This window comes from Mirounga angustirostris, unplaced genomic scaffold (genome assembly GCF_029215605.1).
Source record: "Mirounga angustirostris isolate CCGP_5_RB_7025 unplaced genomic scaffold, mMirAng1.0.hap1 SCAF_3, whole genome shotgun sequence".
NCBI classification, from domain to species: Eukaryota; Metazoa; Chordata; class Mammalia; order Carnivora; family Phocidae; genus Mirounga; species Mirounga angustirostris.
In genome coordinates, this window is record NW_026991711.1 from 185671507 (window position 1) to 185690114 (window position 18608).

The window sequence follows — 18608 nt, forward strand, 5'->3', positions numbered from 1 at the left end:
AGCTTGATACTGTATTAACTGTTTAAAATGCCAAACCACATCATTGCTCAGTTGATCTTGGAAAGCTTCAAAAACCACAAACTAGAGCCCAAAGATAAAAGGTCAGTGAATTGGTTACTTCCAGAATGAGATCAACTTTTGAAAAGAAAACAGACTAGAAGAATGTGTTGGCCACATTCGCTTGACTTGATCAAAGTAGCTCTGGATATTAATTTGGGAGAGGGGGCAAATCACAAATGAGTAAGTAAGACATGAGCTTATCTGTAACGACATGAACTTTGGCTCCACTTCTTGCATTTACGAATAGGTCTCCAGCCTCACCGGGAGATATGGGCTGGGACAGGGGGAGAGAGGCATTGCCCAAAGTCTCAGACAGCACTACCAAGTGGGTCATGACATTGTTGTGCTAGTCTGACCAGCATCATAATCCTGGCTGTCCTACTGAACATCTCAGCCTCGGCCAACTTCTTCCCTAAACCTGTTTCTTTGCTGTAAAACAGCAATCCTATCAGTACTGACCTCGGGAATATTGTAACAATTAGTGGAGATAAGGCATGCAAAGGGCTTGGCCCACAGAAAAATGTTCTGTGAATATTAGTTTCTATTGTTTCTTTATTATCATTACTAATTAGTGTTATTGTTATTATTTAAAGTATTTCATTTGGTTGAAAGGAACTCATCCAACAGCCCAAGAACTCTTAGGTTCTACTTTGCTTTTGTTGTTGAATAACCAGCAGGACAGAAAAACTATTCCAAAATGCTTCCTTAATGTAGAGTAGTGGTTCTCAAATTTAAGCAAGGCTCAGAATCACTAGGAGAGCTTGTAAAAACATGGATGGCTGGGCCCCACTTCAGGGTGCCAGATTCAGTACATCCATGGGAGAGCCAATACCTTGTATTTCTACCAAGTTTCCAAGGGATTGATGCTGAAGATCTGGAAATCACCAGTTAGAGAACCACTGCTCTGGAATTTTATTCTGCCTAAGCATCTCTGATTTACAGGGAAAAGAGACTGAGACTGACACATTTCTGGAGAAAACAAGAGAGAGAACGGATGAATTTGCATCATCTCCTTAACAGCCACAAGCAAGAAGACAAGCACAAACCCATTTGTTAATCAATGCCAATGCAATGTGGGGTCCATGGGAGGGTTCAAAGCCAACCATGGAAAGGGGATATGTTAGACTCCTAGAACCAGACTGAGAAATAGGAGAAGAGGACAAGCAACAAATTCAAAACAAACCTTGTGAGTGATGATCTCTTAAGCTCCATCTGCAAATATATTCAAAGAGAAGGTCATGCTGCTCAGTAACGATGAAACCTAAGTCACCTGATCCTTCAATGAATTATTTCAAGAAGTTGAAACCTCATTTGAACTAGATGGCTTACCTCATTTATAATGTAGTTCTGACTACCTTTATACAAATTGCATTTTTTGTAGCATTAATTTACAACATTTCATGATTAAATTGCACGTAAGAGCACAGGTAAGCACTCATAAAACAGAGACACAAAAGGTAACAATTGCATTGCAATCCAACTCAACCTATATTCCTGGCAATATGGTACTCCTAAAATAAGCCCTGGGAACTCTAGGTGGGAGTTCTATTTTCATCTGGACTAAAGACGCAACCCTGAACAATTTAACCCTGCTGGATAATATTTCACCTGGCAACAACCCAAATCCATTCAACCTAAAAATATGTTATTAGAAGGGGAAAAAATGCAAGGTAGGTAAGGCTTCACATTTTCACTGCTACAGATACAGATAAACTGCCAATTATTTCCCAAATCACTTCATCCTGGAGACATCCTGGACATAAAAATGAATAGTGAGTAATATCAAATTCCATTCCTGAAGTTTCCTAATTCCAGAAATGTTTTATAAATAAAGCTAATCCCCTGAGACAGCCTGTAAAGAAATGATGTATGGTATTAAAGAAAAAAAAAAAGCTTGGGAGTTGGCGAATGTGATATCCTTTTCATAGAACTTCTCAATTTACTAAATTGTAAAGTACAGGCCTGTTTAACTTTGTTCGGCTCAGAAGTTCACAAAGTATTAGTAGCAGAAAATCCTGTTTTCATGTTCATGGTGTATCTCCCCCAGATATAAAGTTCTGGGTTGACAGATTATTCTTTTCTTTCAATACTTAAAAGAAGTTATTGCCATAATCTCCTTCGCTCCATTATTTCGCTCCAGGTTTCTCCTATCTGGGATTTGCTAAGTTTCTTGGAACTGTAAATTTAATATTTTCAGGGGTACCTGGGTTGTTCAGTCAGTTAAGCGTCTGACTCTTGATTTCAGTTCAGGTCATGATCTCAGGATTGTGAGATCAAGCCCCGCATTGGACTCTGCGCTGGGCATGGAGACTGCGTAAGATTCTGTCTCTCTCTCTCCCTCTCCCTCTCACCTTCCCCCCCACTCCACCCATCCCCTTCACTCACACACTATCTCTCTACAAAAAAAAAACTGATATTTTTCACTAAATTTGGGAAATTTTATGATTTGTTGAATTTTCCTGCCCCGGTCTCTTTCTTCTCTTCTTGGGACTACAATTACACATGTATTCTGTACTGTTGATGTGTCCCACAAGTTGCTGAGTCTCTGTTAAGCTTTCTTAGTCTTTTCTTTTTTTTCTTCTATGTTCTTCAAATGAATTGATACCTACTGATCTTTTTTCAAGTTCACTGACCCTTTCTTCTTTCTTCTTCAATCTGTGGGTAAGTCCATAGAGCAAAATTTTCCATTTTAGATATTTCACTTTTCAGTTCTAGAGTTTCCATCTGGTTCTATGTATGGTTGCCATTTCCCTATTGAGATTCTCTATTGTTCACTCCTTATAACAAAAACTTTCTTTTTTTTTTTGAAATGAAAAATTTCATTTTTCATTTTTGTAGTAGCTACTTTAAAGTGTTTTCCTACTATTCTGACAACTGTGTCTCCTTGGGGGTCTGTTTTTATTGAATCCTCTTCCCTTGGCTATATATTACATTTTCCCACCAGATTTTTTTTTTTTACACTGAACATGTTAGATGACACATTTTAGGACTCTGGATTCTGCTGTCATTCTCAGATAACAGGAATGTTGACTTTTTGCTTTAAAAAGCTGGTAAGTTACTGAGTAATCACCTTGAACATGTGGAGGCTTTCGTAGGATGGGTCTATTTCAGATTTGCCCTCAGATGAAGGAAAAAATTTATTTTACCCAGAAATAAAGCCTACAAAATACTGCTTACCTAGCCACAGAAAATCTGAATTTTGCACAGATAAAACAGGAGGAAAATCATTCTTTATGGGAGCACAGGTTTTCAAGATGTCTAGTTCTTCCAGTATAATCCCAAAAGATACTCAAACGATACTTATCAGAGGAGTTGGTGAGCTTTTAGGCATTACAAAATTCACAGCATGCATAAATCAAGTTTTATTTTTCTCAAATGGGTAGAAAAGTTTTAATAACTGGCCTAAATGTCCAAATCAAAATCAAAATACCTTACAATGTATCTGCTACATTTAAAATAGAATCATTTCCTATTTTTTCAATAATTTTCCCATAAGAGTTATGATTTTTCAAAAATCAAGTATAAGAATATGTTTGCACGTAATACAGACCTGACTTGATTCCATCTTTACCACTTTTGGCAAACTCTTAACCTCTATAAGCATCTGTTTCCTTGCCAGTAGAATATCTGTAACAACAGGTACCCCTTTAGGACAATAGCAGGTAGAGAGTTATTGTTCAGTAAATAGTTATTTTTAAAGGCAGAGATCTCTGCCTTAGATCATGAGGTAGAAAAAAATTTAATCCAACAAGTAAAATATAGTTTTCCTGTTCTGCCTAATTAGAGGCCAGCTAAAATCAAAACTCACACCACTTGCTGTGACTCACGTACTCCACATAACAACCAGAACTGCATGCCCACAAGCAAAAATAGTTACAGGTCTGAAAGGACGACTTGTGATTCTGCCCCCACCCTATCCCACTGCCACCTGAAATATGCCCCTTCTGTTACAGATCCCAGCAGCCTCCATATGTAGCGTGATGCTCCACTCAGCTGCCCAGACTGGAAACCTCAATATCATCCTTCATATTCTCTCTCCTCCCTAACCTGCAGTCAATCCATTCTGCAGCTTAACTGTTGCTCACACCTCTGCCACCTCCTCACCCCCAACAGTCACTGTTTTGCATGATATCTTCATCCCCTTTTTTCTGCACCATTTCCAACAGCCTCCTCATTTCCCTGCTTTTAATTCATCTTCTATGTCACTGCCAGAATAATATTCCTAAAAACAATACATCTGCATCCTTCATCTCCTGCAAGCTGCCAGGGGGTTCCCAATGCCTAACAGACAGAGTCCATGCTCAGAGATAGCCCATATGAGACCCTTCCTTCCCAATCAAGCCTCAGCTACATGTTAGCTTCTACGTTCCTTCACCCCAGTTCCCCCCACCTCACCTTCCAGCCTCACGTGGTGTGCTCACTCTTGTCTGGACAAGCCCAAGTTCCCAGCTCTGCATATGTTCTTACATGTGCCTAGGGTAAGCTTCTCTACCTAGCCAACGCCTGTTCATCCTTAAATAGCTTACATCCCCTCCTCAGTGAAGGGTTCCCATCTAGGACAGGGCTCACAACTGCCCCTCTCTATTGGATTACAGTACCATTCCACTGTGCCATAATTACATGTTCATGTATCTATTATGTTCTCAAGACTATGAGTTCCCAGAAGACAAAGACAATATCTAAGATAGTATCTGGCTCATAGTAGGTGCTCAATAAACATTTATTGAGTTACTAAATGAATATCAGCCTTACATTTCTGTGGCTAACATTCTACAGATATGCAGTATTTGGATATTAAAGCCCAGAAATTAAAAATAAGAATGAACAAAATACTGGCCTCAGTGCAAATTCCACCCCCCAAGGACAACAATCAAACAAGGAGACTCAGTATTAATCATAATTATAATCATCTTTTTCTGCATTCCTCCAACACCAAGAAAATTGAAAATCTTTTCTTTTTACAAGATCAAGGTCACATCTATACTGGTCAAAGCCCAATTTAGCAACTCTCAACTTTTCCTAGATCCTACATTTTATTTATAATTCTTTCTTTTCAGATCACATAAAGTTTTTAAAAAATGTAAGGAAAGATTAACATTGGATACTTTAATCACAAACTCACGTTTGGCATTGGGTCTTGGCAGAAAGCCCCACATGTATTTTCTCTGAGACTAAATTACTCATTTCTAATACAAACATAAGAATAAAGCAAAAACCAGCATTGTGTAAACAAAATATGTTACTTTCTAGTTCTCAACAGAAAATTAGTGCAAACTCATTTAACCACCATATCAGTGAGACTTGGGATCTTAGTGTAAGGCAGAGAAATCAGGGATCCTTGTCAAGCATTCACAATCCAAAAAAACCTCTACTCAGTAGCCTTTTTCCATTCAAACTTTTTTCTTCCCAAACTTTCATGTATCATTGTTTTTCAAATACAGAACCAAGTATCCCTGATTCTTAATTGTCATCCAAACAATTGCAACCAGCTGTGAAAACTAGCACTGGAATCAAGTCTGTCTGTAGAGCAGCCCCTCAAAGCTACCAAGCGTGATTGTTTTCACAAACAAATATTCGTGACCCCCTTTCCCAAAATTCTGATTCTGCCAACCACCTCTTAAAAAAAAAAAAAAGATTCAACCCTACAAAATCCTTTAATAGTTCTTCATTTTAACTCAATCAAAATTATGCAACCTCTCCTAAGAAACTAATTATCTTCTCTCCCATTGATCAGTATTTAGTTACCCAAATAATGCACTTACTGCAAATACGGAATATCTTTTTCCATCCCTGTAATATCAACACATTGTCTAATCAGCAAAAGTAACTCTCCACTCTTTTCAAAGCGAAACTACACCCTCTTTCCTTCTCAGCTTCCTCATAAGAACCTCATTTCCCAGATTTCCCATCAGAAACTTCCTACAAAATCCTCCCCAATCTGTGTTTTGCTTCTGGCAACGTAGGTATGACATCTGCCATGGCATTAGTCACTTTGGTGCTTACAGAGGTAGGGAAACCATCCTGGAGAACCTCAAAACTCCAGGACCAGAAGTTTCAGGTATTATAAACAGAATGTTACTTGTTTTTCAATTGTCTAAGGTCAAAATCCCACATATAGATCTGTCGTGGAACAAATTCCATCTCTGCCAGTAGGCATGTTTTTCTTTACACTTAAAAGAGCTGTCCAAACTAATTATGGCATTTTGCATCTCCTCCTTGACAGCACTCTCAAAAACCCACCTGTGGTTTGAAACTCTTCTGCATGACTAAGTCCCTCGCACTGCTTTTGCTCTGAATTCAGTTTGGAACACATGACTTCATAAAGCTTCTCCCGTGGACATATGCCTCTCTATCCCAAGGAGGGCCAAGATGAAAATGATGTTTCTTGTAACACCCCAAGCTTCCTGGTAAATGCCACAGGTGTCTATAAATGCTCATGGACAAGGGAGAAAGGCAATTTGTTTTGCTTTGCCTAATTTCTCTCTCAAAACTTTTCACTAACAGTAATAATCCTGAAGGTATGGAAATGTTACTCATTTTAACCAGTCTATGTTTGCGGATCCTACAAATATCCTGACAAATTCTTAACAATTACCTAGAGCACAAAACTGCAGTGCTACCTACCAGGAAAATCAGCATTGGAGGCCGCAGAGGGCAATACCACTCCTTTAATTAGCTGACTGCTAAATAATACTTCAACCTATTTTCCAGTTTACAAAACACTTTTTTTTTCCTACACTAGGTAGAACTCTAGTATTAGACTCATTTTACAGAATGAGGAAACTGAGGCTCAGAAGTTTGTGTGACTTGCCCAAGGTCATAGTGAAACCACCTAGTGGGGCTGAAACTTCGATGAAACTCACATGAAAACATCCTGATTCCCAGGCTCATCCCTTCTTCATCATACCAGGCTCACTTGGGCCCAAGGAATATTTAAGTCCTTCTTATCATGCATCCCTCTACATTTTGGTTCCAGTTTGTCTGGTTGTTGGTTTCCTTTGGTGTTTTGATTGGTTTGTTTTGCAGACCAAACTGTGACAGGGACTTCATCAGGTGACCATGGACAAATAAGTGATTTGTTCTCTTTTCTGTAGGAATGCAATCCAAATTTGCATACGATAGCCATCACTGAGTCCTGCCCAGGCTAGCTGGAGTTTAGAGAGCTGGAAGACCTCACCTGTGGCAATTCCAAGTAGAACACTTTCCATTCAAGTGACGATCAAGCATCCCTCAGATTCACATTAGCCAGAGCGCCAGTAGTCAACACAGCCCACCGAAAGGAAATCACCCTTCGTACTTCAGAGCCTCCAGATCATGAAACAACATGACCAGGGGAACTACGCAAGCCAATACAATCATCATTCGCATCACATCTAAAAGGAAACAACTGAAGATCGTACAAGATGCCTACAGGGTCCATTTTCAAGTTCCTGAGTTCTGCTGCACAGAAACATGCACACGTAATTGAGGAGTTAAGCTCTGCTACTTACATACCGGTCTGACAGTAAACAAGCTGGAAGTCAGTTCCTCTATTTATGTTGTGCTGTGGGCACCCACACCCATTTATTATCTGTGGGACCGAACACGCCACAAACCTTAGTGGCAATAAATAGTTCCAAAGGAGGAACCATCCGCTGAACAAGTGAAAACATGAGTGGATTCCAAAAAGTACAAAGCTTTGCTAAACAAAACTCACCAGGCAGAAGGAGCCCTTTTAGAACCGGCTCCGAATCCTTCAACTGAAGCAAAATGTTTTCGGCAACTGGAAATCGTTAAAATTTCCTATTTTCTGATTATCCCAAGTGCTTACCTCTGCATATCCGGTCTCCAGCTTGGTCTGTTAGAACAAGAAACCTCCTAAGGAAAGCCGGCTCTCACCATCTTTTCAGACCAATTTAGCAATTTGCAAAACGGAGAAGGTTTGCCATGACAGAGGAGAAAGGAGGGTACCCTCAGCATGTGAAGTCCCCCAAAGTACAGACACTGACACACCAACTCAAGGACAGAAACAGAATCCTGCTCAGAATAAGAAAACTTCTACCCTGGGAAAACAGAAAGAAAAAGAAGAAAAAGAAAAAAAAAAAAAAAAAGGCCAGAGAATTTCTACAGTCAATGTGTATATACGTGACAAACTAAATACAAAGCTCCACAGAGGAACAAAAATTCAAGAGTGAGGATTCTTAGAGAACACACTGTATCCTGTAGGATTAGCTTCAGTTGCGAATGAAAGAAACAGCAAAACAGCCGTTTAAAGAAGACAGATGTTTATTTCTCTCTCACATAAATGAAGTCTGGGATAAGCAGCCGAGGGCTGGTGTGGCAGCTCCCAGGCATCAAGGTCCGAGCTGCCTCTCCCTCTGTACCCCGTCCTTAGCACAGGGCTCCCCCAAGATGGTCTAACCTTCAACCATTACATCCATATTCCCACCAGAAAAGAGCAAGAAGGGGCAGAGAAGCAGGTACCCTCCCTTTCAGACTCCTGTTCACATCCCACTGGCTACCACGAACTTGTTATGTGGCCATTAACTAGCTGGAAGGGAACCTGAAAATCGTAAAATAGGCACTCCCAACTGGCATTCGCAATTGTGCAAAGAGAAATATTCCATAGCTCGAGAGACTTCAAGGCCGTGCCAGCCATGTGTCCATCAAACAAATATTTATGGACTGCATCCTCTTGCCAGGCACTGGGCTCCGCACTGGGTGTGTGGGGAGGAACAGAACAGAACAGCCCCTGCCCTCAGGCTTCAGACAGTTCAGGGACCACCATCCCCCAAACCAGGAGAAATGGCCTTTGCAAACACGTCTATGTAACGTGTTTTTGTTTAGCATTTTATTCTGAAATAATCTCAGATTTACCCAAACATAGCAAGAATAGTTGTACCCTTTACCAGATCTACCAACCATCAACATTGGATCACGTTTCCTTTACGATATATTCTTGCTCTCATTCATTCATTTTCTCCCATCTTCCCTTCTCCTTTCCCCTTCCTCCCCACTCCCATCTCTCTTTCTCCCCTCCTCCCTCCCTCCTTCCTTCTTCTCCCTCTCCATCTCCCTCATCCCTCACTCCCTGCCTCCTCACCCTCTCACTCTTTCCCTCTCTCTCCCTCCCCCTTTCTCCTCCCTACTTCCCTCACATGCATTTGAGACTAAGATACAGACTACAGATGTCACCCCACTTCACATCTAAAATGTTCAGTTACATATTTCTCAAGAACAAGAACACTCTCTTGCATAACTGTCGTAAAAGTATATCACCAACCATGTCAATGAAGTCCTTTAGAGCAATTCTTTTCCTGGCCGAGAATCCAATTCAAGATCATGCACTGCACTCGGTTGTCCTGTCTGGAACAGTGTCTTGGCTTTTGTCTTTCTTGGCACTGAAATTTTTTAAGAGCACAAGCCAGTTATTTGGTAGAGTACATCTCCCAAAACAGGAATACCATTCAAGTGGTACTGCCCAGTGCACCATATCAGGAGACACCCGATAATGGTTTGCCCAATTTGGGTGATGCCAACTTTGATTATTTGTTTAAGGTGATGCCCACTTGATTTCTTCACTGAAAAGTTGCAATTTTCCCTTTCTTCAATTGATATCTGTGGAGACATACTTTGAGATTATGTGACTATCCTGTTCCAAATCAAACATCCACCCACCAGTTTTAGTGTTCTCTAGTGATTCTTGCCTGAACCAATTATTATGATCATTGCAAAATGGTGAGCTTCTAGCTCCATCATTCTTGCCTTATTCATTAGTTGACATTGTGTAATAAGGAAGAGCTTTCCTTCCTCGCCTATTTATTTGTTTGTATCAGTTTATATCAGAATAGCCTCATAGATTCTTATTTTATTCAATGGGCTATAATCCACAACAGCTATTACTTATTTTGAGGGTCAATGTGTACCCTATTTGGTCAATGGAAATCAAGCTGGCTTCTGTTTCCTTTTGAAATAATCTTTTTTCTTTCTTTCTTTCTTTTTTTTTTTTTTTTTTTTTTTTAGAATTTCTTTGCTTTAGAGCACAACAAATAATGTGTTTAGCAATCCTGGACGCCTCCAAGTTTCTTGAAGATGCTCAACTAGAGAGCATTTCATCTTACATAAGGAAAAGCAACCTAAACATTTCTCCCATCTAAAACTCAACCATTACCAAGAAACAGATGTAACGCTAAGGAAAACAGATTCTACATTTTATATTTTAATTATTGTTTTTATGAATAGCTCTGAGTGTTGACATCTCTTGTATTACTGAAATTAAATATAACAGATAATATTCCTACAGTAAGCAGGTAATAACTTAGCTACAAGATAAATACAATGTATGATATTTTGACTTAAATGTCAAAGAGATCCAGGATATATTCTAAAGAACTTAATACAGACTCATAGAATTGTTTGCTTCCTCATTAAAAGTTGGCTCTAAAGACAAATACAAGTGTTTCTCTCTCCCCCTCCCTCCACCCCCCCACCTCCCCTCCACCTTAATGCAAAAGTCAAACTCTACTCTTAGCATCCTCACTGATTTATAATGACATGTATGCCATACTACCTCTCTCTCCTTTCCTTCCAAAGAAATTAAGGGATGACAAATACATTATAAAATATCATGCATTTACTGAACTCTATAGAAATAAATATGTTCACTGGGCTTGCATTGTGCTCCTAGCTTTATATCCCACGTATTATGCCAGGTGCAAAGGACATACAAGGAGGAATAAAGACCCAGTCCCCAGCCCCTAGGGCTTAGAGGCTTCTAGAACATGGAAGTCCACAAGTAATTCTAACAAAAAGAAAAACTAGAATGAGCTAAGCAGGATGACTGCATTGTAAGAACTGAGGACACTTAGAAAAAAGGTATGATTCACTGCACTTGGAGTTAAGGCAGAAGAAGGGTAGTTTCATCTGTTACGGAAGGAGGGCAATCCCCTCGGCAGAACATACAAGTGATGAAGGATATTTCAAACTAAGGAAACATTAGTAAAGGCATCGAACATAAAAACACACAAAATGTGGGAAATGGTCCAGGATGCACTAAAAGATGTAGAGAGATGAAGATGGTACCTGACTTTGAACCCAAGCATCAAAGCAACTCTTTAGCATCTGATAAGGACAGATCTTTACAAACACTGGCCACAGAAGGGAGGAAAGGAAATCTGCCTAATCACCAACATTTTTGTTCATTTGGCCTCGTTCCATACAATCTTCTCACATCCAATGTGCAAAAGACTGCAGAAAGAGAAGAAAGAACAAGCAGTATCAACTAAATAACATTTTCCCAAATAAGAAATTAGCCAAATAGCATCTGTCCAAACAAACATAAAAATTCTAAACTTCTGAACACTTAGATGAGATTTTTATTTTAATCACAAAGAAAGTCTCCCTCTCTTAGTAATCCTGGCAATTTTCAACACATGCCATTGCACAACATGCTCTTATTAAAAGATGGGCTGGAAAACCATCTGAGATCATGTGGGACCAGCATCAATTGATGGCTCATGTCAGAGGACTGTGTCAATTAAAATATCTGCTCTTGGGGCGCCTGGCTGGCTCAATCGTTAAGCGTCTGCCTTCGGTTCAGGTCATGATCTCAGGGTCCTGGGATTGAGCCCCACGTTGTGCTCTCTGCTCAGCGGGCAGTCTGCTTCTCCCTCTCCCACTCCCCCCCTCCCACTCGTGCTCTCTCTCAAATAAATAAATAAAATCTTAAAAAAAAAATCTGCTCTCCCAACCGATATATGGTCACACATAGTCCTCATCTCTTAGATGTCAGCATTCCCCTGGATAGAACTTGAAGGGAAGCTTTTGTGTTCAAAATAAAAGGGGACAGATGACAAAGGCTCTCCTCTTTTGCCCTCCACAGTCTTGGGATGGAAGTCTCCTCCATGACAACAACAATCTACTTTATATTTAACTGACTGAAACCTTCTCGAGCACAGGAACCACTTCTTGAGACCCACCTTATAATTCAGTTTGGCTCCTCACCCAAAAATAAAAGACCCATAACATTTGCTGAAAGTAAAGCCTGTAAGACAGGGACATGAGGGGAAGCATCCTGACAAATCCACCAAAGTCAGTGTGTTTTTACCCCACCCCTGTAATCAGCATTAATCAAATCTACAGCCCCCACCTCTTTCAAACACCACAGTCCCTTTTAAGCCCACAATGATGTTGACCCACATATAGTACTTTGATACTCAGTACTTGAAAATGTGCATAAAGTCCAAAAGTCACTATGAATCAATAATTATTTTAAATAAATATTTCTTTCAATAAAGCACACAAGGTTTGAAAAGTACTTAATATATTTGCAAGGTATATATTTTTGGTCTATAGGAAATGCACACAGGGTTCATAGGTGTCTTTTTTTTTAAGATTTTATTTATTTGAGAGAGAGAGAAAGAGAGCAGGGCGGGGGGTGGGGAGAGCAGAGGGAGAGGGAGAAGCAGACTCCCCGCTGAGCAGGGAGGCCCACATGGGGCTCGATCCCAGGACCCAGAGATCATGACCTGAGCCTAAGGCACACACTTAACCGACTGAGCCACCCAGGCACCCCAGGGTTCACAGATGTCTTAAAAAAAAATTCCATGACCCTCTCAAGTTCCAAGATCCATAGGTCAAACAGTATTAATCCATAATAAGAGCACTTTATTTGAATCTACTGCATTGTCAGTAGACTACCCAAAACCCCAAGATGTGAGTTGTAACAGAGCCATGACTTTGCCTTCTGCTCTGGCCAACTTTAATCTAGTTTTAAATTTCTGAAGCAGGCTTCTGCTCCTATTTATAATATGAAGTTTAAAAAAACATGTTAACACTTATGAAATTGTTATGCTACATAAAAATTCCCGAGTCTGAGATGCCCATAAGAAATGCAAGAGACGAAAAATAATTTGCTCTATCACGCATTTTCTTATTTACCAGCAGGCATTAATAGCTTCAAATCAAAGTTAAATTTCCTATTTAGAGGGGCCAATGATTGAAATAAAATAGATAAATAGCATCAGTTTCTTAACATAATGAAAGCAAGCATCTGCTAAGCTCCAAGAAAGACTTTTTAAAGTGCATTTTACAAGCAATCAACAGTCTATCAATTTCTTCCAGGCCTTGGATCAAAATGAATCCATTTGGCCTCTTCATCTACAACCCAAAAAATGAGTTTTGATGACCATCTAAGGCAAAGATCATGTGCTCTTAGCCCTAAGCCAAAACAAAAAGAAAAGTGAGAAGGAAAGAATTTAAAAAAAAAAAAAATCCCCAAAAAACAGTAGCTTTGAAGCAATGGTCAAACTTGTTTTTGTCCAATTTAGCTGTGACTTCCAACCCACCAAAGAGCTTGTAGCCGCTGAAAAGGAAGATGGGAGAAAGGAGAGGTGGCCATCGCCCCCTGGAAGAGCTATAAAAAATGTCTGAAAGATACAGCAGTGAGCAAGAGAGCTCAGAGAAATGCAGGAGTGGAAAGAGCTTCACTCCTATTAGTTGTGAGAAAAGCAGAAGGAGAAAAGCAAGAAAGGGAGAGAGTCCACGCAGAAGGGAGGAAACACAGATAACGGCCCCACATCGCAGAGCAAGTCTACCTTACGGGTAGAGATCCCTGCAAATTAGGTTTTATTTCCAAAAGACTCCCTCCACGTTTCTGCTGAATGCTTGCCCTGCTCCGAGGGACCCCGCCAGCACACACGTCCCCTCCTGTTCAGAGCACACACACATCTCACGGGCCAGCCTCTGTCCAACAGGGGCGGTAAATTACATTATGAAGAAAAACGCCAGTTCTCTGGGCCAAAGAGTAAAGAGATCAGCACTGAGTCTGGGCTATTTACCATTAACACAACAGAGAGAAGGAAACACCAATTAGTACGTTTTTTTAGACTCTGTATTCTTCCTTCTCTAGCCCACCTTACTTCCAGAAAACCACCGAGCTGTATCATTCAGTCAACATCCTAAAACAGATATTGGCTGTACTCTATACGTGAATATTTAAGTATAATTTCAATTTCCCCAAGAGGATTCCCACAGGAGGAATACTAATTTGAATTTTCTTTGGTTGTACAACACTCTCCCAAATTTGCACTTTTGCAAAGCCATTCATTTTCTATAAAGCTTCAAGCTCCTAGAGAAAAGACAAGGGAGTGGGGTGGGGAAGGGGGGACGGCGGGGGGGCGGTGCCCAAGCTAACTGATGCCAGATAGACTTTCCTGGATTCGGAGAGCTTTGTTTTGAAGATTTCCGCCTTGTCTTAAATCAAAGTGGCAAAGCAGGTCTTGAAGACTAGTGAACTACATTCTCTACCCAGAAGGTCAGGGCTGCCAAAGTTGGACATAGTTAACTTTCTGGGCTAAAGAGCCCACACTGTCCTAGACTGAACTTATGGAGCCATTCACATTTTTAACCAACAACTACAAATGTTTCTCGAGAACTGAGACTCAGCCTGAGACTGGATCTTTTTGGGTATTTTGGCCAAAACAGCTGTTTGCATCCCTGACACCATTTCCACCCCAGACTCAGAGACAAGAGGGATTCATTTTATAATGTGGACCAAAATTACTTTATTTGTTTTTGACGTCGTAAAAGCATCATTACTTAAAATGATAGGCCGCTTTTTCAGTACAGAGATTTGGCAGAAAGGTAAGAGCGATATCCAAGTTATAAAAACCTTGAGATTTATAGCAGATGCCAATAGCCAGGCTACACCCTTATAAACAACAAGGACAAAAATCATTCTCCAGCGATGGGCCAGAACACGGAAGCTGTGGGCCAGGATTAAAGGATAATGAGGATTCTTTTCGTTCAGTGGCACTTATTAAAGTAGGGCTATATGAGAGAAAAATTCCAGGCAGAGAAATGTCTGTACCCTTTCTTCATATCCCAGTGGAGCAAGCACACTTTTGACAAGGAAAGGGTACCCATAAGGAAGGACAGGTGTGCGTCCATGACCTTCTGGTTGGTATCTTGGAGACCCTTCAAGCATGGCTGTCTCGCTTTTCTCCGCACACCAGCTCTGCTCCACACAGAACGTTTCAGGACACAGAATTTGAAGGCTGAACGCCAGTGGGTTCATGGAAAATTCTTCCTGTACATCAATCAGAGTTTGCAATCAGAGTCTGCAGGGGTTGCAAGCAGTAGACACCACCTCCAGCTCACTGGAGAAGAAAAAAATTAATCATCAGAGTGATACGAGATTGAAAGGAGATACGGAAGGACCAAGCTCAGGAAGGATGGGGATCAAGAAGCTCCTGGGGTCTATGCAGAAGCACTACAGATCTAGGTGGGCAGAATAATCAGTTTTGGCGATTTCCAGCCTTTTTACCACCCTGCTCAGGATCCCAATTTGGGGAGAAAGTGTCCAATTAACGTAGACAGCAGGATGCCAGAGCTGGAGGAGGGCGCACTGACAGTCCCCCTCCTTGAAGTACATGGAGTCCCCCACACACGGGAGAGGGAAAATAACTCCCAAAGGTGAGATCAGGGTGCTGTTACCAGAAGATGGGAAATGAAGTTGGGCAGAAAAAACCCACAGATGTCCACTTCAACCGCTATACTGGATAACAGTCTTAGCATTCCTACTTCATTGTTTATTTTTTTCAACTTCCAGAGACATCTTTGTCAAAAACTACAATTAATATTATCACCCAAGCATCTGTGCTACGATGTCCCATATAAAGAACCATATGGTAACTTCTAGGGTCTTCAATTTAGGAAAACACTTGGGGCTCCAGATGAGTTGATGGAGGGTCTTCTATTAGATAATGAGACCTAAGTAATTCATCACGTTTCTCTTCTTAGGCCGCTGGGAAGCTCAGAGCTGGAGGTTTCAGGCTCAGTTATACTTGCTCTCCTCGGTTTTCAGGTACAACTAAATCCTTCATTATATGACTGGTATTCGAAGGGTTTTATTTCAGTCTTGTTTTAATGTGTCAGTGGTATTTCTATCTTTTACTGAAAAGTACTTCAAAGGCATTTGAATTTCTTTCTTTACTAACCAAAACCAATCTTTCCAGAACTATATAAGGATCTAATACGTAACTGTATTTTCTGAGCTTTTAGATTGGCCAAGAGCTTTATGTTCTGCAGGCCAGCATTACCTCTTCCCCTTTCTGCTATAGCAGAGCTAACTCTGCAGCAGAAACTATTTCAGATGAATTTCTGGTTTTAAAAGGTGCTGGAGATGGGCACCTGGGTGGCTTGGTCAGTTAGGTGTCGACCTCTTGATTTCGGCTCTGGTCATGATCTCAGGGTCCTGAGATCAAGCCCCTGAGATGAGCCTCAGTGTGGAGTCTGCTTAAGATTCTCTCTCTCCCTCCCCCTCTGCTCCTCCACTGCTCGCACTCTCTTCCTCTCACTCTCTCTCAAAAAAATAAATAAATAAAAATAAAGGGTGCTGTAGGAAAACAGTTTAGATTAACTTAGATTAGATAAGAAGGAAAGACAGATAAGTAATAACCCAACTCTGAGTCTGATTATAGTGTGCAATAATTTTCAGAATAGTTATTAATACAGTCATAAACTCTTATTGGAAGGGGGTCCAATGGAGGAGCAATAGGAAACCATCTCCATCCTGACTCGACAGTCTAACTCAGAGCAGCCAGGACGTACACAGTGTTCGTGCCTTCAGGAACCAAATAGATTGGTTGAGAGTGAGAGGTCTAACTTATTGGTTTACAGCCACCTTCTGGTTAACTCCATATACTTATAATGCTAAAAATAATCAGATCCCGTAATTCTGCAGGAATGGGCAGAGCTAAGGAGACTAGCAGCATATCTGGGAAGTAAGTGAAGCTGCAGATCTACTCCCAAGAGGACCAGAAAACATCTACAGCATGCTTTTGAGTGGTTTGGTATTGGTTTTTTGGTTTGGTGTTTTGTTGGTTTGTTTTTTGTTGTTTTTGTTTGTTTGGCTGGTGGAATCAGGGATTCTTAAATTTGAAGGTATTGCCACCATTGAAGATGTCTTTCAGTTTAGGTGTCCTGAAATAACATTTGAGCATTTCTTCATAGGCTGATAATCTGCAAGGAAAATGTTGAAAGCCATTAAATTAAAAACTACTCTCCATCCTCTAAATTTCCCCCTTTTGGAAGCCATCTGTGCCAATGTTTGGCAGTAAAAATGCCCCCAAATGAGCCAATATTATGACAATGAGAAATTTCCACCTGCCTGGCATAGGCTATGCAGGAAACAGTGCTGTGGATTTAGCGAAAAGTCAGAGAAGCCTCCCACTTGTGCCTGGAAGCCTTCCCCTGGGCTCAAGATCAGCACGTGGCAAGCACAAGGCCACTTGTGGTTCCCATGCTTCTGTGTGCCCTGAAGAGAAAGGGCGATGGTGAGTCCCTGCTCCAATCACACAAACTCTGACACACAGCTCCCTAGAAAGAGGGGAGAAGAGCTGGCTTCCAGGCACCTGAAGATGGGCTCCCGGAGTTGTGCCTGCAAAGCAATGAATGATGCTAAGCAAATAAACATAGTCACACAATCTTCTATCGCCTTGGTTTTTAAAAGTCAGAAGACCAAGAACCTCATCCTGATTCCAAGGACTACATGAACTTTGAATTTAGCTTTCCCACCAGCCAAACGAAGGAGCTGAACTGGACCAGAGTCCCCAATCCAAGTGTCCCAGGCCCATCAGCTTATGGGACTTAGTGACACCTGATCTAGAAGACCTGGGACAAGCTGGAGGCCACTTCCCCGTCCACACAGAACAGCGCCGGCTGGTGGTCACTATGTCAGAACCCACTGTGGCTTAAACCTCCCATTTTCTAAGAGAATCAGAAAGTCCAGATTTCCTTATAAACTCCTCTAATTTTTCAATCCTGGAAACTAATTTGTCAAGTTTTTATAGACACTGAAGGTGCCAAAGGAAATATTTTTGTAAGCTAGAGCCAAGCCTCAGGCCCACAGTTTGTCAACTTAAAGAAATTCAAGTTCTGTATCAAAGCACTCTGGACTGCAAAGGGCTGCAAAGGGCTGCCTTCTCTTCTCCCCTCACGTGGAAATTCACGGGGCACTGGCATCTCAAAGGCTACAAGAAGTCCCGCAGTAAACCAGTCTCACTTCATTTCACCCACTGCTTCCCAAACTAAAGACTGAACCCTCTGTGGCAAGACTCATGTGAGTAGCTCACTTAACTCATGCTCCACGGAACACACTTCGAGAAACACCAAAACTCTATTACCCACCCAGTCCTAAGATGCTACACGGCTATTCCTAGTTCACCCTTTGGAATTGAAATGCGGGGAAGGAATTAGTATTTACTGACTCCCAGTATTTGTCAGTTATCGTGCTAAGCTCTTTGTAGTCCATACCTCAATGAGTAGTCAAGAGCTAAATGTTATTACCCCAATTTTAAAGTTGAAAAAAATGCAAATCAGAGGCCCTGAGGTAACTTCTAATAAGTGAGGCAGCCAAGATTTATATCCATGGGTGCCTGATTAAAAACCCCCTAATCGTTCCCCTCTTCAACAGCCTATGTTGGTCACAGGTAGCCAGATTCGTAGCCTAAAGAAATATTCTCTCAAATCCTCCCATTTCCCCTAAGCTGGCCACCCTTTGGCTTTGG

General features: G+C 41.0%; 1 protein-coding gene across 3 annotated transcripts in view; it reads right to left on the reverse strand.

Moving 5' to 3' along the window:
• The window catches only part of PID1 (phosphotyrosine interaction domain containing 1), a 225584-nt gene that overhangs the window by 193926 nt on the left and 13050 nt on the right, over positions 1–18608 (reverse strand). The window contains exon 2 of one of the 3 annotated variants that reach the window (XM_045867800.3): positions 9323–9440. The exons of the other annotated variants lie outside the window; for them this stretch is intronic. Coding sequence (XP_045723756.1) covers positions 9323–9325 — 3 coding nt within the window. The 5' untranslated portion in view covers positions 9326–9440. The remainder of the gene's footprint in view (positions 1–9322; positions 9441–18608) is intronic. 3 annotated transcript variants of the gene reach the window in all.